This window comes from Strigops habroptila, chromosome 7, assembly GCF_004027225.2.
Source record: "Strigops habroptila isolate Jane chromosome 7, bStrHab1.2.pri, whole genome shotgun sequence".
Classification (NCBI taxonomy): domain Eukaryota; kingdom Metazoa; phylum Chordata; class Aves; order Psittaciformes; family Psittacidae; genus Strigops; species Strigops habroptila.
The window spans coordinates 28,882,905-28,905,906 of record NC_044283.2 but is presented as its reverse complement, the minus strand read 5'-3'; the positions used below and the strand labels follow the sequence as shown (position 1 = coordinate 28,905,906).

At 41.9% G+C, this 23,002-nt stretch overlaps 1 protein-coding gene across 2 annotated transcripts in view; it reads left to right on the top strand.

The window, feature by feature from the left end:
• KDR (kinase insert domain receptor) overlaps positions 1–20,579 on the top strand; it is a 75,684-nt gene extending 55,105 nt beyond the window's left edge. For both annotated transcript variants that reach the window (XM_030493099.1, XM_030493098.1), the window contains 18 exons: positions 714–1,058; positions 1,977–2,123; positions 2,271–2,402; positions 4,081–4,187; positions 4,601–4,736; positions 5,007–5,111; positions 6,289–6,402; positions 7,629–7,717; positions 9,302–9,458; positions 10,939–11,039; positions 12,341–12,463; positions 12,602–12,713; positions 13,105–13,204; positions 13,308–13,413; positions 15,333–15,484; positions 18,929–19,025; positions 19,144–19,232; positions 20,018–20,579. In XM_030493099.1, coding sequence (XP_030348959.1) covers positions 714–1,058; positions 1,977–2,123; positions 2,271–2,402; positions 4,081–4,187; positions 4,601–4,736; positions 5,007–5,111; positions 6,289–6,402; positions 7,629–7,717; positions 9,302–9,458; positions 10,939–11,039; positions 12,341–12,463; positions 12,602–12,713; positions 13,105–13,204; positions 13,308–13,413; positions 15,333–15,484; positions 18,929–19,025; positions 19,144–19,232; positions 20,018–20,237 — 2,432 coding nt within the window. In that variant the 3' untranslated portion in view covers positions 20,238–20,579. The remainder of the gene's footprint in view (positions 1–713; positions 1,059–1,976; positions 2,124–2,270; positions 2,403–4,080; positions 4,188–4,600; positions 4,737–5,006; positions 5,112–6,288; positions 6,403–7,628; positions 7,718–9,301; positions 9,459–10,938; positions 11,040–12,340; positions 12,464–12,601; positions 12,714–13,104; positions 13,205–13,307; positions 13,414–15,332; positions 15,485–18,928; positions 19,026–19,143; positions 19,233–20,017) is intronic.
• The last annotated feature ends 2,423 nt before the right edge of the window (positions 20,580–23,002 follow it).

Here is a 23,002-nt window from a genome sequence, read left to right as displayed (position 1 = left end):
GTAAGTATACTCTGTTGAGGACAGCCATGTTAAATTATTGTTATTTTGTCTACTTTGCTAATGATAGATTCTTCAGTGCCATTGTCTGATACCTGTCTGTTATGAAATCCTTTAATAGTTTAGGATTTAGGTTTACCAAAGGTTTCCTAAGACATCCTTTAAAGTCACCACCTAACTTCAGCCAAGTTATTAGTCCTGCTGGCTATCTATGGAGTGGTGGTCCCATGAAAATAATGCAAAATGGGCACTGTTGTCCTGAGAGTGACTACTTTTGCAGTCACCTAAAAAAGCTACAGAGAAATTATGTGTCACAAAAAGAGTAAAGATGTACTGTAAAAGCTAAGACTGACATTTTCAAAACCAGTGGCAAAGAGCTTATGTCTTCTGAAAAATCAGTCTCCATATTCATATGCTGAAATATTATTTTAATCCAAATCTAAAAATTACCTATAAGTAATGCTAAGAATCATCTTAGGTTGCTGTAAATTTCTACACAGAGAGGAACTGTATTCATTACACAGGCCTTCCTTTTCCTTTTTTTGAGGTTGTACTCTTTAGATGATTGATTGATTGATTTTCAGTGTTTTGTTTCCTTATCTACAATTGGATAAGATGAGGATAAAGCTGTGTTTGTAAAATGGGCTTTTCAAGTTAATGTTGACCACAAAATGTGCAACCTAATAGGAATTTATTTTATTTTTTTTAACTTGCAGGGGGTCTTGAAATTAATCTCCAGCCTCGGTATCAACTCACAGAGAAAGATAATATGTCCTTGCAATGCACGGCAGACAAATTCACCTTTGAGAAGCTGTCGTGGTACAAACTCACTGCTCATGCTTCGCAGACTCCCTTTGGAGGGCTGCCCATGCCCGTCTGCAAGAACCTCAATGCTCTCCAGAAGCTGAATGCTACAGTTTCAAATACCAATGGTGAAAATGTCACCTTAGAGCTCATCCTCCGTAACATCTCCCTCCAGGATGGAGGGGACTATGTTTGCATTGCTCAGGACAAAAAGGCTAAAACACAGCACTGCCTGGTGAAGCACCTCACTGTTCAAGGTACAGATCTCTTACTGTGAACCAAAATGGGTAGTTGTACATAAAAATAACTGCAGCAGTGTCAGGTTTTGGTACCTCCAGGCCTTGCATGTGTTGGGTTAGTGGTGCACTGAGTTTATTAAATATATTCAGACCATTTGTTGTTACACACAGGTCTGGGGGTTGTCTGGGCAGCAGGTCTTACTGTTTCGTTAGTATCAGTGAGGAAACACTGACCGGGCCACTGTGCTGTGCAAAGGGATGCGTTTGGCTTTTGCACAAGTAAAGGCACATGTTTAACTCAGTAACTTCTCAGTTTTAGTTTTCAAAACACATTTTTCCCTCTAGCTGTATATGCATGTGTGTATTCATAGCATTAATGCTACTGCTCTGTGTCATTGACTTCAGTTTGAAGTAATTGTCTGAAGATGTCTGTAATTTAAACTGTCATGAAGTGATGCTGGTATTCAGATGCAAGCAATGCAAGCAATTGCCCACAAATAGTGATGACTTTGTTTTGGGACTTGGATGTCTAGGCTGAGTAGGCACATTCAGGAAAATACCTGTGCGTGTTCATGGGCTGTCCTGAGTGGATGTTTGACGGACCAGCAGTATCAGACTTCTCATAATGACCCTGGAAAGAGAAATGTGGGGGAAGCAGTTTCTCACCTATTCCATCTTCTCTCGACAGCTTTGCCAGTCACACATTAAACCATCTAAAGCAGGTTGCATCAGTACTATTAAAATTTTCTTGGCTATTATAATTATGTCATGTGGAAGTTTGGCTATGATCTTAACATGAATGCTGTGCCTGTTGGTGTTATAAAAGGATTTGTTATTGGCCATCAAGTGCTATTATTTAAAAAAATTGATGTTTTCTGTAATGTAATTGTTCTTTGACAATGTTCTTGTAATTTTGCTGTATTTTCAAACCAACAGAGCCCATGGCACCCACACTCATAGGAAATCTGGAAAATCAAACAACAAACATAGGTGAAACCATAGAAGTGTCATGCACAGCGAATGGCATTCCTCCTCCAAACATCATGTGGTTTAAAAATAACGAAACCCTTGTTGAAGATTCAGGTGAGGGTTGCTCCTTTTCTATGAGTTTTCTATCACTGAAGGGCTTTCTTTCATGGGACTCACTGCTGATTTTCACCATAAAAAGTTTAATTTTTAACACAAAGTGGCATAAAAATAGCAGAACTGAGAATCATTTTTTTTTTCCAGGTATTGTTTTGAAAGATGGAAACAAAACACTAACCATACGTCGAGTGAGGAAAGAAGATGGGGGGCTGTACACCTGCCTTGCCTGTAATGTCCTTGGATGCAGAAAAGCAGTGGCTTTTTTTTCAGTGGAAGGTTAGTGTTAGATTGTGCATGAGATCTTTATAATTACTAAAAGGAAAATCTGCTGGCTATCCTGATTGGAGATCATAAATATACCATGAGATTTGCGAAAAGTCCTCACCATTCCTGTTAAGCTCAAATTGAGTGCCCTCGTAGCCATCATAATCCCAGCTGTTGAGACCGGCGCTTTCATCTCCACAATGTTGTTTAGTGCTTTTCAAGGAAAACTAAATCTATCTTACTTGTGGTTTCAAAGAAAACTCTGCCAGTCTATATTACATGCAAACCTATACAGCCTACCTAAACCTGAAGATATCCTGGGGCATCGTTATCCTGGGGCATCTCTATTGTCTTGGTAACATCATTGTCATCATGCGTGTTGTAACAGTTGTAGCTTTTTAAACTGTGTCATTGCTGTCACATCATCTAAGAAAAACAGAGTGAAGACTTTGTGCTGTCTGTTATGATTGCCATCCCATTTTAGTAATAGCAATAGGTAGCGGTTTTGGGTTAGGGGACTCCAGCCTTAGTCTGCCAAGCTCTGAAAGTAGCATTTGTGAGTCCCACCTCTCACTTGTTCCAGTTCTATTGTGGTACACTGAAATGCAATTCATAATGATAAACAATAAATCCTAACAAGAGGTTAGCCTGCAATCTGAGTAGCTGGAACCATGAGGGACTTTTTCCATCACGAGTTGCAATGAGAAGCCTTGAACTAAAAGCTCCTTGCCCTTGATGTTAGTACATTAGCAAAATCTAGTCACTGAATCCTACACAAACGTCTGTCTTATAAGTCAGGGTGGTTGTCCTATCTGTTCCGTTAAGGTAATTAAAGCAGTATCCTGTTATTCTTATAGGTCCTATTTGGATATTAAGATGTTGGGCAATATGTTTACATGGGGTGGAAATTATTTGCAGCTGACATCAATGCAGATTTCAGCTGATGTGGTAAACACGGCTGGGGCATGTTTGTAAAAGTTGGAAATCTGTGTAGGACATACTGTTTCACTCCAAGAAATTTATAGTGCAGCTCATTGGGGTCATGCAATGAAGTGTGCTACTGTGTAGGAAAATCTGCATGATGCAAAGGATGAAATACAAGAGCATGATGTGGTGAACAGAAGCTGAAGAGAGCTGCTTCTACATTAATAGATGTTTGAGTGTTATCTGCTGGAGACTATTTTACTGGAAAAGGGATGTTGTAAATAAGACTTTATTTTCATATTTCACAGTTCTTGTAGAACTGTGTTTTTTTCATGCCCCAGTTGAAGCATGTAAAGAGACAAGAAAGAGATTGTTCTTTGGGTCATCCTCACAGCACTTTATTTATTATACGATGGGTTTTGTTGGGTTTTGGAGAAAGAATCGTCCATTTTAAGTATTCTAGAACAATTATTTCTTTTTAAAATGTGAGATACTACTTTTTTATATTTGCCAAAGGTCCAGATATAGTCCTTGGAACAAAGCTGATGCTAAAAAATTGGGTGCTGCGTAAAATAACGTGAAACAAAGTGTAATATCCCAAAATAAAACCCCAAGCTTTTTGTTTTGTTTTGCTTTCATTTCCTTGCTCCATGTTGCACTTTTAAAATGAACCTTCAGAACAAGGACCTCCATTCTCTACTTTAATGAATGAACAAAACAAATATGCTTCAAACTATCACTCAGCTATTCATTTATTTCTTCCCAGGCGCTGAAGAGAAAACAAATCTGGAGCTCATTATCCTCGTTGGCACTGCAGTGATTGCCATGTTCTTCTGGTTGCTTCTTGTAATCATCCTCCGGACCGTTAAGCGGGTAATGAAAAAATTCTTGTACTGTCCTATCAGCACTGGCCTTGCATGACAAATGAGAGCTGACTTGGGTTCTTTTGTGTTGCTTCTTTCCATTGTTCTTGAATCAACAGACACATTTTTTCTCTCCATGCTGTAACATTCTTTCCTGGAACCTGGGGCACAGAAATTTGTTTTTAATTGAGCAGGCCCTCACAAGAGAAAAAATGTTTCAGCTGGTTTTGTTTATTAAAAAAAAAAAAGAAAGAAGTGCAAGAAATTAACGATGATCACACTGGTGATGACATGGTGAAATGGGTGAAATGGTAGCTTGGCATTTCTGGGAAGTAATGAAACACCACAAAGTGAGAAAATGGCACTTTGCCTGCACGTCACCAGCAAAAAATCTGTGCAACTGCAACAAATACCATTTTCCAGGCCAACGGAGGGGACATGAAGACTGGCTACTTGTCAATCATCATGGATCCTGATGAGGTCCCTATAGATGAGCACTGCGAACGGCTCCCGTATGATGCCAGCAAGTGGGAGTTTCCCAGAGACCGGCTAAAGCTAGGTGTGTCTTCATGCATGAGCCATTTGGTGATGCTGCAGCCAGCTTTGTGCTGGGGGCTGCTTCTGGCCCTGGCTTGCTGTGGGGCTGCCCTGATGCAGGACTCCTGCATGGGCTCTGTGGCCCTGTAGGATATAATGAATCCTCTCCTTATTACCAGCACTCTGTTAATTTCTGATACATAAACTCAGTTTCGAGTCGCTGTTTATTCTGCATCTTTTGCCCACTGTGCCAGGGAAATAAACTGGAGTATGTTCATCTTCTCACTTCAAGGTAAACCTCTTGGGCGTGGAGCTTTTGGCCAGGTCATAGAAGCAGACGCATTTGGGATCGACAAAACTGCTACCTGCAAAACAGTGGCAGTCAAAATGCTTAAAGGTAAAAATGATGACTAAAACTTCACCTTGAATACACAATATAGGGATAAATACAACTATAATACTACAACCAGTAGAAAGAAAAAAAAATCAAAATATTTGTACCAAAGGTGTACACAAGTTTAGCTTAACAGTTGGTGTCATGAAGCAATGATTAGGGAAAAATCATGCCTTTCTCTCATCGATAACTGGATCAACTGTGGTTTCTTCACTTTTGCTTTACGTATCTAGTCAGGTTCAGAATATGAACTTGACAGTTTCCACATGTCCATTTTTGCCTCATGCAGCCTGGTAGGGAGCTTTCTGCAAGTCTCAGACAATGGCTTAGGCATCCTCCAAAATGAGTTGTAATTTTGAACAGCTTTCTCCTCACTTTAAATCATGTTATAGTGCTTTGCATTTACCACAAAAAAGTTGTAAGCTGCGGTTCCAAGACATACTGTTCCTGAAGAGGATGTAGCTGGGACAGCGAAAAGGGGCTGCTAGCATTCAGGGGCTGTATCCCACCCTGTGCTGTACCGAAGGAAGAGTGGGAAAGCCACGGATTTCTGACAGTGCAGTGTGAACATTCACAAGTGCAGGCAATATCTATTGCAGAGTTGTTGCAATGGAATGAGTGTGCATGAAAGCCCTGTCCCTCCAGCTTCCCAGGGCTCAGATAGCCTGCAGAGAGCTGCCTCCTCTGCCCCTTCCTCCCCACTGCTTCAGCTCTTTCCTCTTCCCCTTCTATCTCTGTGAGGACACCAGCCACATTTCCAGGCTTTTGGTGAGGCTTGCAGGGTCAGGCATGTTTGGCCCTGGCCATATATCCCCCAGTCCCTGGACCCACTGGATCCCAGCAATGGCTTTGGGACAATGTTTCTAATTCTTCTTGGTTGGAAGGGTCAAATGGCAGAGTACAAACTGCTCAAAAGGTCTGTAGGTAAAAAGATATTTGCAAATCTGGATTGTTTGCACCCCTATTCTGAAGTACTGCAAAATGTTTAAAAGCAGAACAAAACCAACCCCGTCATGCATGTGCCCAGCTTTCACCAGTGTCCTGCAGCATAGCTGACCCAAGCTACCAACCAACAAGACTTCTCACTAGATGAGCTGGAAAAATAGCAGGAGAGAATGCAGAGGAGGGGAAAACTTTTCTGCCTTTGATGCTCCTGATCTTTGTTGTTTTACCTCTTCAGAAGGTGCAACCCATAGTGAGCACAGAGCACTTATGTCAGAGCTGAAGATCCTCATTCATATCGGCCATCATCTCAATGTTGTCAATTTACTTGGGGCCTGTACAAAGCCAGGAGGTGAGTAACTTCTCAGTGGGTGGGAAGGTGCTAGTGAAAGCCCTCTTTCTGCTGCATAGAAAATTGAGTTTCAAAATTAAGGTTGGAAGAAATAGTCTTCTTTTTTAAAAAAAAGTATTCTGATAAGAGTGAGCAGGTTCAGAGGTGGATAAGGGCTCAAAAGCCCTGAGTTCTACATCCAGCTCCGTCTCTTAGTTGTTCTATCACTTTGCTTTTCTGTATCTCAGATCCGCTTTCATAGTGGACACCCCATGTGTAACAGACTTTGGGTCTGAGTCCAGCACCAGATTTAACAAGTTGGTCTTATTCTTGTTACTGGCTACAGTGCAACTGCAAGTTGTGACTTCCCTCCCTGGCTTTGGATGGGATGTGGGTGCCTGTGTGCGTGTGTAGGAAGGGAGGTTGCCATTTGAAGTCCAGCTCTGGGTGGATGAACCTTTATACCTACTTTATAATTGGGGACAGATGTTTTGTGTAACAGGTCCAGCACTGCACGCTAATTTGGAATAAATTCAGTGTAAAGTAACTCAGTAATATTTTTTCAGAGAAGCCGAAGTGTTGGCTTGCTGTGGGATCAGAATTTAATTTGTAAATTCCATGACAGAAGTGCAGTAGTTGAGGGAAACATAATCCATAAATATTTCTTTCCTTGTTCATTCCATAACGAAATAGAGATGGCCAGTATCTGGAGCCTAGAATGGAAATTTATCCTTTTAGCATATGCATATGTATGAAGCAATTTGAGCATGAAATACCACATTTGCACTGTATGTTAAGGCATCAGTGTCTGAAACCAGGATTCCTGTTTTAAATTTTTAGGACTTCAACTGCCTGAACAAAAATGCATGGATAATCATGTGTGTAACTTTATTGCAAAGGAGTGGTTAATTGCACTGAAGTTCATTCAGATATTTATGTCACATCCTTACAATGTCAATTAGCATAGGCAGATATTGGCATTTTAAGTGTAAGCACACCACTATACATTTTCACATATGAAATTAGGCCTGTGATTTTTCAAAAGCATATGTTCTTCCTTCCTTCCTCATATAGCAGAAAAGGAATCATTTCCCTGTTTTGATTAGATATTTTTATTACTATTATTTTTAAAAACCTCTGGATAGTAGAATGTTTTTGAAATGGGTGTATTTCTAGCCACAAATTAGCTGTGAGATAAGGTGGGATATAAATAGTCTTTCTAAGGAATTGCTTTCTGTGTTGTACAGGCCCACTCATGGTCATTGTGGAATATTGCAAGTTTGGAAATCTGTCAGCCTACCTACGGAGCAAGAGGAGCGAATTTGTCCCATACAAGGTAAGGGACAAAGTCAAGGTTACTTGACATTACATTGTAGTGTTTGTTTTGGTGTTTTTTTTCCACACACAATGTTTCTGTTCCTAGCGCAGACTGAAGTGGCAATCCTTGGGGACACTGAATATCTAGTACTTCCCATGGGAATGAGAGATGGCAAAGACATCAGAGGTCATCTAGTCTTTCCCCTGGCCCCTGCAATGTAGCTATTTTGTTATTGTTAGCTTAAAATGCAAAGGAACTGGGCTTCCACTATTTCCCTTGGCAGATTGTTCTACGCTCGGCCATATCTGTCAGGAAGTTTTTTCTGATTATCAGCCTGAATTTTTTCCTTTCTTAGTTAAGCTCTGGACCACCTTAAATAACTGCACACCTGCTTAGTGTGTATATCCATCAGATATCCATAGGTATCTTCTGTCACATGATTATCCTTTCCACTATCCCCTTGGCTCATTGCCGAACTAGGCTATATCTTTTGCTGTTAATCATTTGTATAATTGACATATCTCATGAGTTTAGGCCTAGCTTTTCACCTCCCAAGTCCTTAGCAAAGGGGAGCTCCGTCACAGCACCCCCCCTTTTCATCCCGATTTGAAAGGAGCAGGAGGATGGAGGCTGGCATATTCAAGCTAATTTCTGGATGCCTCTGAGAGACGGTCTGGCTTCTGGAGAAGGGTTGGGACGATCCATCCCCTCCAAGGGTTGGATTGCTGGACGAAGAGAATAGCTGCATGTACCCAGCACTGAGCATCAAGCTTGGGACCCCTTTTTCACCCACAGCCGAGAGGGAGGCCCCTGGGCTGTTGTGCCACTCTGGTAGACCTGAGTCTTCCTGCAGCTGCCGTGCCTAGGTCAGAGCTTCTTCAAACTGCTTGTTGGTTCTCCAGGGGGTTATTTTTCTTGATCTTTGGAGTCATCATTTACTATTTTGTGTTGGCAAAGGCAACTTGCTGCATCTTCTTGTGAGGTATAAAGGATAAACAAATATCTGAGAGGCCTTGAAGGAAGAGTCAAGGTTTCACGAGGGTGCTGACCCTTGCTTACACGAGTAGTGGGGATGGGAATTGGCAATGGGGAAAAACAGCCCTGCCAGGGGAGAAAGGTCACCAAACCGAATCAGGAGAAAATGGAAATGTGGTTGAGGAAAGCTCTGGAGCTGGCTTCCTCCCTAAAGGCATTCGGTGTCTTAGGGGAAGAAGGAAATTGGAGTTTTAGGGCTGCTAGGGTTTTGGCCAATGTAGAGGTTTAGCAGAAGGGCCTTTGCAGCAGTGGGAGGTAAAGCCATATCAGTACAGAGAGGCTCGAGTGTGTGAGAGAGCATCATCCATGTGTGCTTCACAAGTGGTGGGCACCAGGGGGCTGAGGTACCCCACAAGCATGTGGAGATGTTGCTGGGAAGCAGCTGGGAGACTGTGGGAGCAGAGCTGGCTTGGAGCAGTGTGGCCAATCATGCCAGCGCTGGGCTGCCTTTCCTGCCTTCAGTGGTGCCAGTGGCACAGACTATGGGGAGCATCACTGCCTCTCCCCAGAAAACTTGTGGCATGCTTCCTGCTTCTGATTTCTCCCACCCTCCCTTCACACTTCTAGAACAAAAGCACCAGGTTCCGGCAGGGGAAGGAGAACTATGTTGGTGACCTCTCTGCAGACCTGAAGCGACGGCTGGACAGCATCACGAGCAGCCAGAGCTCAGCAAGCTCTGGCTTTGTGGAGGAGCGGTCCCTGAGCGACGTGGAAGAGGAGGATGGTAGGATATGTCTTCTCCTTGTGTTGGAACAGGTGTCTTTACTGGGGGCTGATGAGGAACATTGGGGACTGTGTGATTTTCAAAGCTTCCTTAAAGCTGTGTGCATGGTATTTCCTGGATGACCGAAGTTCCTGAGTTATGGATTATCTAGCTCAGCATCCCAAACCCCTGAGCATAATCCCAGGTACTGTCCTGTCTTTAAAAGGTACATTTTTTTAGTGCACTGCCTTCTGGAGGTCTGTCTGATCCAGTGTCTTCAGGGAAAATTGCAGGGCACAGACTCCAAGGGCAGTGTAGAGCGGATGCGCCAGGATGCGAACTGAATTTCCTCAGTGTTTACCCAGAAGTTAAATATCATGAAATGCCATCTGCTTTGTTGCTTATTAGCAGAGAGGCTGATTTGCCTTCCCTCTGCACAGGCGGTCTGTCAGGAACAGGAAACCTGAATTACCGCTCATTCAAAGCCTCCCCTGGTTATACATACCCTCTGCAGCAGTTTCATTGATGCATTTGCCATGTTCTCCCTTGGCAGAAAAAGCACAAAGTGCTCAGTGCGGCCAATATATTTTAGAGACCGCTGATTTCAGCAAGTGGTAGGATCTGACTGATCAGGAGGGAAGCCATAGCTCAGCTGCCTGTACCTCAGCTGCTACTAAAAAACATTTAATGCAAAGAAAAACATCAGTATGTTAACAGGGAGGACGATCTTGTGGTTTCAATGTGATCCTTATAGGTAATGTCAGGCATGTACTTTATGCATTTCTGCACTGTTTTGGACCTCTCTGGTGTAAAAACAGACCCTCTGAGCTGAAATGTTGTGAGAAGTGTGTAGACCTAAAGAGATGAGGGCCTTGAGATGAGGGGCTTAGCCATCAGTGTTGTAGGTCTTGGAAGATTTCTTCTTAAAATCAAGAGCTGAGCAAAGTCATTGAGTTGTTTTTTTTCAGCAGGAACTAAATGCCTAGGTATCTTTGTTGGATACTTGAATATGTTATTTCTCCAGGTCACTAGAGGATGAGATTAGGCTTCTTCTACCTTAAATTAGCAGGGGTTTTTGCCAAATTCAAGTCTTTCTCCCCATGGCATATTCTTCCCCTCTAAAGACTAGGTGAGGCCTCCCTCTCATGGGTTTCCAAATTCATCTGCTGAAGCCACAGCAAGCCTTTCTTGTCCTAGGAACTTGTGAGCTGACTTTTGGTTGTTTTTCTTTTGGGATTGTTTTGCAAATCTTCCCACTGGTGGGAACTATGGAAATAAGCAAGGAGGCCTAGGGTGTAACCCATCATTTCAAAGTTTATTTTACACAGGACTAGTTTGGTGTAAAATGGGTTGTAGTGATAATTATGTAGCCAAAAAAAGGACTCTGTTTGCCCTTCCTTTTCAATGTGGCATAAGGTTAAGATGGACTTTTACCTAAGAAGCAGTTATGGGTGAAATCAGTGACAAAGGGCATGTTTGACTGTCGTCTGATTCTTTGCAGCTGGTCCTGAAGACCTTTGCAAGAACCCTTTGACCATGGAAGACCTCATCTGTTATAGCTTCCAGGTGGCAAGAGGAATGGAGTTCTTGGCTTCACGCAAAGTAAGGAACTTCTCAGGAAGAGTGGCATGTTATTTATTTGACTGTAGGAAATAGTGCTGTAGGTCTATAGAAGGAAACAGCATGTTCATCTTTGGACTAGCAGTCATCCGCAGCATTCTCTTTTTGCCTTAAGGCATACCCAAATCATTAATACTACAGAGTGAAACAGCCCATGCATTTATTGACACAAATGTTAGTGATCTGTGCAAGGTTTATGGGTCACTGATTCATAGAAGAATGATTAAGTAGTGGGAGGAAGGGAGCTGACTTGCGAGGACAATTAAAAGAATTAGGGACAAATCTCTGGTAACCAGAGCTAAACAGGAGTAAAACAGTTTTCTTTGAGGATGTTGCCTGTAAATTGTGCAGCCAGATTGGAAAGGCAGTGTGAAGAGGGACGGTGCTCACCTATGAAACTTCATGGATGACTCGTTGGAGAGTCTCTTGCCAAAGACACACTGGCAGTTGGTAGCACCTCACCTACATTTTCATTTGTTTCAAAGGATGTAAATTCCAGCAAGAGCAAAGAATTGTCTGCAGTTGTATAGACACAAAAAGGGCTTAGAAATGGGAAAAGGGAACAGAAGCAGGGAATATAGCACTGCTCTAGAGTGCAGGCTAGGCGTCCAAAACCAGACTTGAAAGTCTTTTCTAAAAACATGCATTTGTCTACATTTCATACATTCTGGTTGGCGTGTATATGTAAAAATACGTCTTCAGATGATCTCCAGTTCTAGTCTATACTAGAAGCAAATCTGCAGCCACTTGCAGAGCCTGGCTTTTCTAATTCCAGCTATTGAGGCTTCAGTTTTGAAGTCTTTGGATTGTTGGCTAAACTGTTGTTCTGCGTACTTAAAGACATGGACTTTTCTCTCTGTGGTCGATTAGTTTGTGTTGGAATCGAATAGGTGTTTTAGCGTGGTATGTTTTTCAGAGAGAGAGCATAGAGCACACAGATTTGAGTGAACCTAAGTAAATCTAAAGATAATCAGATCTGAATCTGTTTCATGTCAGCTTCTTAGGATAATTAATTAGCTAACTTCAAAGGCCCTCTCTGCATAGTGGATAAACAGATGTATGTTCGGACTTGGGAACACAAGTATCCCTGAGACAAATCAGTTGTGACCATCAAAAAACCACTTAAAATCAGTAACTGTTGATGCCGAGGTTTCTTTTTCTTAAAAGGTTTTAAGAATTATCTGGCCCTTGAGGGTAGGAGAGCACATATGTGAAAGAGATCAGCCCTGTGGACAGCGCTGTGACAACAGGCGGCATACGAAGTTGTTTACTTCTCTTTGCAGTGCATCCACAGGGACCTGGCTGCTCGTAATATCCTCTTGTCAGACAATAACGTGGTCAAAATCTGTGATTTTGGCTTGGCTCGAGACATCTACAAAGACCCAGATTACGTCAGGAAAGGAGATGTAAGTTTCAGATTCTCTGCTTGAGAGCGAATTAATATCAAATCAGGACTCCTTCCCCCATCGCCCCTTAAATAGGTTTGTGGAAACTCAGTGTTTTGCTAAACTGTGATGCCTTTTTGTTTATGCAAATGCTTTCAGGCCAGACTACCCCTAAAATGGATGGCACCAGAAACCATTTTTGATAGAGTATATACCATTCAAAGTGATGTATGGTCTTTCGGAGTTCTGCTATGGGAAATATTTTCATTGGGTAAGTCACTTCAATTTTACTGAGCCATCTTAAATTTTAAACAACAGAGTCAAACAGTCAAAACAGAAAACAGTCAAAGTGTTCTTGGATCCTCTTAGGCATTTTTTTTTTTTAACTTCTTGAAAATTTCCTGTTTATTTTCTCCATCAAAATAAAATACTCAGATTTCCTTCAAAATGCAAATGTAGGAACATGGACTTGAAATGCTTCTTCATACAATTTCCGTAGATGATGATGTGCTTCATTTACCCAATCATAAGTCTATATTGTTTGCACATCCAAATATACTGGATTACCTTACTAACTCAGGCCATAGTGAATTATCTGTTTGAAAATCCATCCCAGAATTTAAGAGTCTAATGCACTAAAATTACCCTTGCTCTCATTTTAGGTGCATCGCCATACCCAGGAGTGAAAATTGATGAGGAATTTTGCAGAAGACTGAGAGAAGGAACAAGAATGAGAGCACCAGACTATACAACACCCGAAATGTGAGCAACTGTTTTTCCAGCTCCGCAATGATAGCAGGTGGTGGAGCAAGCAGTAGGTGCTGTTTTCTTTATGCTGATATTTCGATGGGCTTTGTTCTTCTAGGTACCAAACAATGCTGGATTGCTGGCACGGCGATCCTAAGCAGAGACCAACTTTTTCAGAGCTGGTGGAGCACCTGGGGAATTTGCTGCAAGCCAATGTCCGTCAGGTACATGAAATGTATTCTCTGGTTGCTAAAACCACCAGTTGAACCCCTCCTGACAGCCACCACAAAATCCCCTAGTCAGGTGCTGTCCACTGGGGTCATGGGGGAGCCTGGGCTTCTTCCACCACTTCAGTTACTGACTGGCATGGGAGGGGAAAGGTTGCAGAGGCCTTTTGTGGTAACCAAAAGCCACATTGCCCTGCCAGCAAGGGCTTCCATGACACCACCGCTGTGGTCACTTAGCTGTCTGCCTGGGAGCTGGAGGTATGCTGGGGAGTTGTTCCCCAACCAGGCAGCTAAATAACTACAGCAGTGGCATCATGGGCTCAATTCCCCACTCTGCTGCTGATTTCTCTGCATGCTATAGAGGCATTTCGTCAGGTAGGTCCTATTGATGTTACTGTGCCAAAGACGGGTATCTTAGCATATGTGAGGATGTGGGCTGCAACACTTTTAATGACTCTTCTGGAAAATGGGGATGCAGATGTTTTGCTGCCTGTCAGCAGCTCCATGCAGATAAGTGTATTAAGACTTGTCCTGTGTGCAGGCATTATGGTAAGGGAGCCCCCTGTGTCCAGGTGAGCTATATGGGCCTCCCTCCCACGTTCCTCATCTTGTGGCTACCTCTTAATGTACTATAGAAGTGGACAAGGCCAGGGCAACATATGTGAGCACACTGGATGGGGGAGGCTGAGTTTGGCCATATGCTCTCCTATCAGACAAGTTCTACCTTTCTGACCTATTAGTAATGATGGGAATTACCTGCCCTTCCAAACTGTTGTGTCTGTGCATACCAAAACTCAGAAAGGGGAGTGTTTCTTCACTTTTCTAAAGTGCAGCTTGTATCATATGTACCAGAGCATCACAGGCTGGCTGAGGTTGGAAGGGGCCTCTGGAGGTCTTCTGGTCCAACCCCACTGCTCAAGCAGGACCACCGATAGCCATTTGCCCGGGACCATGTCCAGATTGGCTTTTGAATATCCCTAAGTATGGAAATTCCACAACCTCCCTGGGCAACCTCTGCCAGTGCCCAGTCACCCTCACAGGAAAAAAGTGTTTCCTTATATGTTCAAAACATACTTTATGTTATTTGCCATAACCTAATATAGTTGGATTGCTAATGATTTAGACCTTCTTGTCATAAACTATTGTGTACTGTGACTATAAAAGACATGTTTACAAAGTAAACATCATTTACTGTCCGATAACTAATAGCTAATTATGCATGTGTCATATTGTAATCCAAAAGAGATAGATGTAAAAAGAATTAGAGAAAATTAGATTAGAAGATCTACTAAAGGATTTCTTATGGGACTATAAATAGGTATGCAGTATTGAAGGATACATAATCCATTTTTTCTCTTTATTATTTTAGAGCAAAAATGTAAACAAGTGGAAGAAATTTTAAAAAGTAGTATCCTTGTTATTCACATCAAGATAGATGTCAAAGTATTGATAGAAAATTTCCTCTTTTGGTATCTCCTTCTAATTTTTTTTTAATTTACTTCTTATATTTAATTTAGTCTTTCTGGTTAATACTAGAAATTTCTGTAGCCTAATTCATTTTAAGGTAATCTTTTTCCTCAGGTTCATATTCCTTGTGTCATTGAGATTCAAGCATTCCTCAAACCTATATTTTTATTTCAAAGACATCAATGAAAAAGTTCAGTTTATTCTTTGTTACAGTATGTCATATAAAATATCAATTTTTAGTCTAAAACTACTTGGCAGTGGTTCTTATTAAGTTTCCTTCTTTTGATGTAGCTGCTCCTGCAAATGTGCTATAATGTTCATAGTTTAATAAAACAACGAAGGTAGTACTGTTGGACTGATGCATTCTCCATGTACATGTATGTAACTGTTTATGTCTGTGTATCTCTGTGTCCAAATTAAGTTTTGTATTTTTTCACTGCATTCTACAGGATGGTAAAGACTACGTTGTCCTTCCTTTGTCAGTATCGCTGAATATGGAAGAGGATTCGGGTCTCTCTCTCCCCACTTCACCTGCTTCCTGTAGGGAGGAAGAGGAAGTCTGTGATCCTAAATTCCATTATGACAACACAGCAGGAATTAGGTATTTTATATGGTGGACATCCTACTGGGGCCTCTGGGCAGGTTTTGTTCATGCTGGGGGCAGGGAAAATGAAAGGAAGAGACTTCAGCTGCTTGGTCCATATTTAACCTCCTCCACAGGGATAAGAAAGAATCTGTAGAGTTTTTGTAGGCAAAAACTAGTTTCTTACCTCCCCAGATACCAATGATCTTTTTTTTTTTTTTTTACTACCCTTTCAAGATTTGGTATTCTCATTTAAAAAAAGAAAAGTAAATCACAAGGGTACTTACTTAGTTTTTAAGAATCAGAATGAATAAAAAGTTTTACTGATCCAATGCAATTGTGTTCGCACTCTTGTATTGCAGCTCCCTGAAATATTAATGGTAATAGATTTATCATTAATGATCTCTCTGGCATTTTCCCCCCTAAAGTGAAATGCTAGTAAATATGTCATAAATTGACGGCCAAGGGGAATGCAACCTAAATAGTTGTCGCTGCTTTTTGTCCACTGCTTGCTTCTGGTGGGCTGTTGGGGCATCCATGATGAAGCAACAGTGGTAGATGCTGTTTGGTATCATGGCAGAGGTGACTTTCCCAGTAAGGAGTTTGTACTAAAGTACTTAAGCAGGGCTTATGCTGGACCTTGTGAGGACCTCAGGCATAGCATGTAAGGGAGAAAAGTGTTTTCTCATCCAGTGCTGCCTAAGATCAAATTCAGCCACTTGGATGCTGGAAGCCCTGGGTTGCTTGCTGCAATCTCAGGAGTAGGAGGATGATAGAAGGAGATGGATCCAACTATAAGGGCAGAGATGGACTCTGTTGGCAGGTTTCACATGGTTTCCACAAAGTGGAACCCTCTCCCTCACGGTTTGTCTTTTATCTACCAAAGACAAAGAAAGTTCCCGATGATTTTGTGTACCACAGGTTGACTTTTTTATGTTGTCCTGGGAAAGACTAGGTAGACATTTCAAACTTCAGTTGAACTTGGGGTCCTAGAGCTGAACTCTCAACTCTCAATGTTTTAGTAGTGGGGCAGTCCAAAATAAATATTTAAAAGACAAAAAAGCATGATTTAACACTGAAAATGTCACACATATTTTTATGCTTCTAATACTTCCTATATGGTTTTTCCTGGTCCCCACTTTCTGTTATGAACAGAAGTAAAATCTCTCTGTCAACCTTTTAAAGACACTTTGAAACCCTTTCTCTTGTCTTCCAGTGCAACAGGGTTGTGAAAGCACTTGTGGAAATCATTCTGGGAGAGGCAAAGTGGAGAGCTTAAGACATGCTTAGGGGCTTTATTCTTTCTGTAGCTGAAAACAATTTTGTTGGCATGGATCTTGCTATACATTTAGTGGAAAAGATTGATCTATTCAGTAACATCTTTTTCAGTCTTCACAAAAGTACTAACTATGAGGAAAGGCTGATAAATACAATCTCTAAACCAAAGCAGGAGGAAGAAAAGCAAGCACAGGGAAAACACAGAGAATATTAAAGAATATTTAGATTGCTGAGGTAAATTAAAATCAGCAGGACATCCTAACATCTGCCGTATTTGACTTAGGAAATAGATACGCAATTTCTGAACCTTGCAAGATTGTCATTAAGAATAGTCAGGTGAGGTAAAGAAGATTTAAGGAAGTGTAAAGTGATTTTAGAAAGAACAGAAAAGGAGTAACCTTAAATCAGGTTAACTTGAATTCTAGGATGATGCCAGACCAAACGATCAGATAAGTAATGGTAAATGCCTACAAGAAAATTAAGTAACTAAAAATGGCCACCATGGATTCATCAAGAACCAATCAAGTTAAACCAATCTACAATTCATTTTTAGGGAGAATAATTGGCTTTGTAATAGCAAGGAAGATGGATTTTTATTTTCTCTTGGGGATTTTTGGCCCTTTTTTAATGGGGCAGTCTATTACAAAATACAAACGTGTCAGTATGTCAGCTGAGCCCTCACTGCCACTGGGCAGGAGTCAGACTCCATGTGTGGCCTCTCTCTGCCTGCGCACTATTTCTCATCCTGTTTGCACAGTAGCTTGGCTTAACCAGGAGGATCTTGTGGTCCATGAAGGCTGGCTCTTGTCTGGGCTGAGCAGAAAGATGCAGGACTTCCATACCTGGGAGGTCATTCAGATAAGAGGCTGGAGTTTCCAGTCCTCACCCTGGTAACTCTAGTTCTGGCCATGCAGTTCTGTGCCTGTGTGGACAATTAAATGCAAGCACACACATGGAGCTTTCAGACTAAGAAGGCAAGTTGTGAATGAACGTATCATCATTCAAGGTCAGGTTGTCCAGGAGGGTAAGTGGACTAGATTATCCATTAGATCTTTACGGTCCTGTCAGGATTGGGTTAGAAGTCTATTAGATACCATTGCAGAGTAACAGGAGCAGAAGACATGATCAGTATAGAGATCTTGAAAGAACTGGTTTTATTAAGTCTAGGAAGAGAAAGTGGAGAGGGAACATATTAACAGTTTCCAGTATATGAAGAGTTGCTTGAAAGAGGATCCTAATTAATTATTCTGTGTCCGAGCAATAGGACAAATTTTATTTGCAGCACATACTTGGGTTTAATATTTAAAAAACATTCTGAAATGTGACTGAGCACCTGGGCAGGCTGCAAAGGAAACTTGCAAAATTCCCACCAGCTTAAATATGTGTTTGTTGGAGGCAGGCAGGACTCAGCATAGCTAGACTCAAAGCTGGGAAATGGGATCAGTGATACTCTTAATTGCCTCCGGCTCTGTGCTTCAGGTGGATGCAGGTTTCTTTTCTATATCCCTGGCTTTTTCTTCATTAGCTGTTAGGAACATAAATTCATCCTGTTTAACTGGGACAGTATCCATTTTACTCCATATCTGTTTAGACAGAAAGCTGAGGGTAGCTGTTTTGTTTGCTGTATTAGTACCTCCATGAAAGTAATGGGGATTTTTTTGTCCAATATTTTTTATGGATGTCATCCTGACCAGAGGGCTCCTTTTGGAGAAGAGCCTTCAAGAGACACGTAGCACTCCCTGTCCTGATCCCCATGGTTTAGGGGCAGCAGTCTGCTGAGTCTGCTGTTGTTGTCCTGGATCCAGCCAGGGGTCTCAGAAGTGCAGTCCAAAGGAAGAGACACATGTCTGAGCTCCAGGCTCCTCTGTTTATTATACTTCTAAGTGGAGCTTGCAGGAAGTGAAGCCCTCCAGTGTAACTGAGCAAAGGAGCTGTTTTCTCAAAGCCATTTCTTAGAATTTGCTCAGAGATCAAGATTGTCGGGAGCAGAAGGTCAGAAACATGCCACTTTTGAGCCTGTTTGTCCTTCTCAATAAATGGATATTTTGAGGTTTGCATAATATGTTTTGACAAAAGGATTAACTTCTCTGTAGAGAGATAAAAGGATTCTGATATCATTGTGCTGTTTGCAGCCAAGTTGTGGATAGTGGACAAAAAACATTTTTTGTTTTATTTTCTTTTCAGTCAGTACCGACAAGGTAGCAAAAGAAAAAGCCGCCCTGTGAGTGTGAAAACATTTGAAGATGTCCCATTGGTAACCACTGTAAAAGTTGTTCAGGAGGTGAGTTTGTGATTTGTATGTCTTCTGTATTTTTGTATTTTATTTTATTTTATTTTATTTTATTTTATTTTAATTTTTTTATCCCTTTGCATTTAATGCATTTCTAACATCTTTGCAGGAAAACCAGACAGATAGTGGGATGGTTCTCGCATCTGAGGAGCTGAAGACTTTGGAAGAGAGTGATAAACAAGTGAAAATACCCTTTAGGTAAGGCGCAGGCTGCATATAGATTTGAATATGACCTTTTGCTTGCAGTATGTCAGAAGACTGTTTGGTTTGTAAAATTTTTAGAAGACAATATATTGTCTTACTGTATTTTTAAAAACACAGAGGCAAATTGTGCACTGTGTCCCTGCATTTGGCACCAGGAGAGGAAAGGTAATGCAGCCGTTGGAAATAATGGCTAGCACCGCAGAAGGGACTTGTATTTGTCAGCTGCAGAAGCATCAACCACCAGTCAAAGGAACTGAGCTGTTGCATACAATTGAGCATATTTTTGTGGGCTTGTCTGCAGTGACAAAGAGCTCTTTTTCTTTTCTTTTTCTTTCTTTTTTTCTAAAGCTCACTCTTGAGTTTTCAGGATGTACCTGGGTGTATTTTCAGAGCATTGTTCAGGGGTTTCATTGTGCAGTTCACAGGAAGCACAATAGCATTCATGGAGCTCAAACCTCACGTATGCTCTCTGAGAGCTTCTCAGGAACTATTTTTTCCAGGACAACTTCAGTGCAAACAAAAGTATACTGCAGTTGCAATGAAATGTGTGAAGCTTCTCAAAGTTTTCTGCCCATTTCATCTGTGTTCACAATCTGACTCCTTGTAATGTCATAAAATTAAATATCTTTTTCATGTGTTAGTGAAGTTATGGCATATAAAAAGGTCTCTTCTTATAATCAAATGCATGTTTAAAAAGGCTTGAAGCCAGCTTTGCTAAGTGCCCTCCAGAAGACAGTCTCCACAGCTCTCTCAGTCCTGTTTGTGCTTGTTTTTTGCAGCACGCTGGTGCCCAGCAAGAGTAACGAGTCTGTCATGTCTGAAGCCTCCAACCAGACGAGCGGGTACCAGTCGGGGTATCACTCGGACGACATGGACACCACCGTTTACTCCAGTGAGGAGACTGAACTCTTGTGTGCCCAGGAGCCTTCTCCCCAGCTCTGCCGTGCGCATGGTCTCGCCTATGATGGCACTGCGCCACTCGCCACCCCGCCACTCTAGGGCGAAGCTCCGGGTCCACCCACAACGTGCCTTCCTTGCCTGGGCTTGGTGGTATTCAGGTTTGATGTACAGAAAGACGGCATCCATGAGACTAAGAAAAGACATTTATTTTTCCTGAAGAGGATGCAGAAGCATCTGGCAGCAAAACTGCGCCGTGCCGGGCTGCAGGGCGCTTTCCTCAAGAGATGCTTGTGGCTGAGGGTACAAAGCCCTGACTGCAATGTGCGGGCTGTGCTGGCCCAATGGCAGAGGCAGTGTGGTGGCCTTAGGGACCCTGGTGACGTGGCGTTCAGCTTAACTGTTTCTAGTTGTACGAAATAATGGCACAGCCCTGCTCTTTTTTTTTGTTGTTGTTTCTCCCCTTGTGGCTGGACTCCAGGAAGGAAACAGCACGGCACTGGCTTCTTGTTTCTCAGAGTTATCCCTTGCTTGTACCTCCACAAACAAAAAAAGGAACCTCCAGCTCAAGGCTCTGGCAGTCGCTGATGGCCTGAGTCTAAACATAGACTGGGCTAAATATAGGTGGGGGCAATGGTCTCTGTCCTTGGCAGAGGAAAAAAGTTGCTGTACCAGACCGCATGAGCTGTATTTGCTTGTAAGACTTGTGCAGTGAGGTTGGTTAGTAGGGAAAAGGCAGAGCACCGAGCCAAGTGATGAGTGAGGGGTGCTGGGTCCATGCCTCACCTCTGGGGATGGCTCTGGCCCACGTTGTCCCCAGCACCCTTAACCCATGCCACACGCCTGCCTGCTTCTGAGCTAGCCTGAAAAGGCTGCAGAAAATACCCCCTCTCTGAATCACCAGCAGGGCAGCCTCTACAACAGGTAGAAAAGTCAATGTAATCTACCTTTGGATCACAGGGAGCCCTGGTGGTCCTCATGGAGCAGCTTAAAGGCACCCTACCTTCTCAGCTCATCCTTCCTCCCTCAGATGTACGTCTGACTCTTTCACTTTGCAAACTCAAAGTCTGTTTGCGATAGCAGAGATCTCGGTTTCTGTAGTCTTGGGAATCCGTGACTGGTTTCATGGCAGCTCTGATCTCCCCTGAGTGGTGAGATTGTGCCTAATTGTTGGACAACTTCTTACCCATGCTCTTGTAGTCCCAGAGCTCTGTTGATAGACATAATGCAGGCTACAAGATTTTAAAATGTAAAGCTATTTCTACTGAGTTCTTTTTTGTATTTTTATAATTATTTTTTTCAGTTTGTACTTACTATAATGTCAAATGCTGGGAACCATGAATATAAGGCATATACAGTATTTATAGCCTCTTTATGTAGAAATAAATGTAATATATTAAAATATAAATATATATATTATATGATGGATATTGTACTATTCACATTTTATATCAGTGTTCTGTAGCATTGCAAGGGTCACAAAACTTTATAGCTAAAACTTCACTTTATTAAAAGGGACTGGAAATTTAGAGGTGGGGTCTATGAGTAGATCTGTTTGCTTTTCTTGCATGTATTTTCTTATATCCTTTCTATTGACAGGGAGGTTTGTCAAGTGCTACTTAGTCCAAGTGCCATTTAATGAATCTAATTATTTATATCATTGTATGGGTCTATGAACATTTCTGTGGCTACCTGTAGTAAAGAAACTTCAATGATTTTAGCAGTTGGCAATTAGTGCCTTTTGAGAAATGGTCAGAGGAATAGGCTGCTTGTACAGACTGAATCTCCTCTGAAGGAGTTTATTATGTTCTGTTTAGGAATGGTTGATCTAACTGTATTGTGGCTTTTGCCTGGGGAGTAGCAGTTTCCCTTAAAGCTTTATTCATCTTTTCCCACTTGTGTTTCTTCTCTCTCACTTCTTATACCTGAGATGTTGTCCCTGCTCTTGGGTAGCTATGTCTACCTTTATTTTAAATCTGTACTTAAAGCTCCCACCTTTTCATTCTGTTGTCCACTTTTTGACTTTCTCTTCTGCACTGTGTAGGCCTTCATTCTCAGTGGAAGGCTGGCCGCTGCTGGGATATCAGGACTCTAAGTATCGTAGCAGCTTATGATAAAAAAAAAAAGGCAAGGGAAGTTAAACTACAAACTGCAGGCTTTATTCAACTTCTTTTTATTGCGGTTTGAAATGAGACCTTTGTAGGCTACTGCATAGTCAGATCACTTCTCTTGGAAGTGGGAGATCTCACTGCCAATTCCTTCTCAGGCTGAATATGGGGCTAATATACCTTCTACATTCTACATGCATGTCCCAACTACAAGGCTGTGGAATGTCAAGCTTCAGATGTCTCTCCATTGCTCTCCTGAATCTGAAGCACTTTATGTCCAGGAAAGCAGGAACTGGGAGGTCAGGTAGAAAAATAAGGGAGAGGCTTCAAATATCTACTGTAAGGGCTTCTAGGAAAGACTTGTAATTTCATGTATATGTTTGACATTTGTCTTGCATCCCAGGCAAGAGTCTAGCCAATGAGTATGCTTAATAGCCAATGCTACATTCTTTAACTTCCCTCCTCCCCAATATTCTTCAATAGCTTCAATGAAAATGTTCTTATATGTGTTACTGTATGATGGACATAAAATACTCACACTGGTGGAGGCTTGATAGGTAACCTGCTGAGCCACATCTTGGAGTGTCCTGACAGAGAGTTGGAGATCTATCTTTGATGTCCATCTGCCCTAGTTCTGGAACTCCCAAATGTTTGGGATGTTCAATCTAGACATCTCATTTTGTAATTTTGTTTCCTCTCCAGATTGTAACACACCATATGTGCCACGTACACGTAGTCATATGTTTCCCTTTGTGTTTG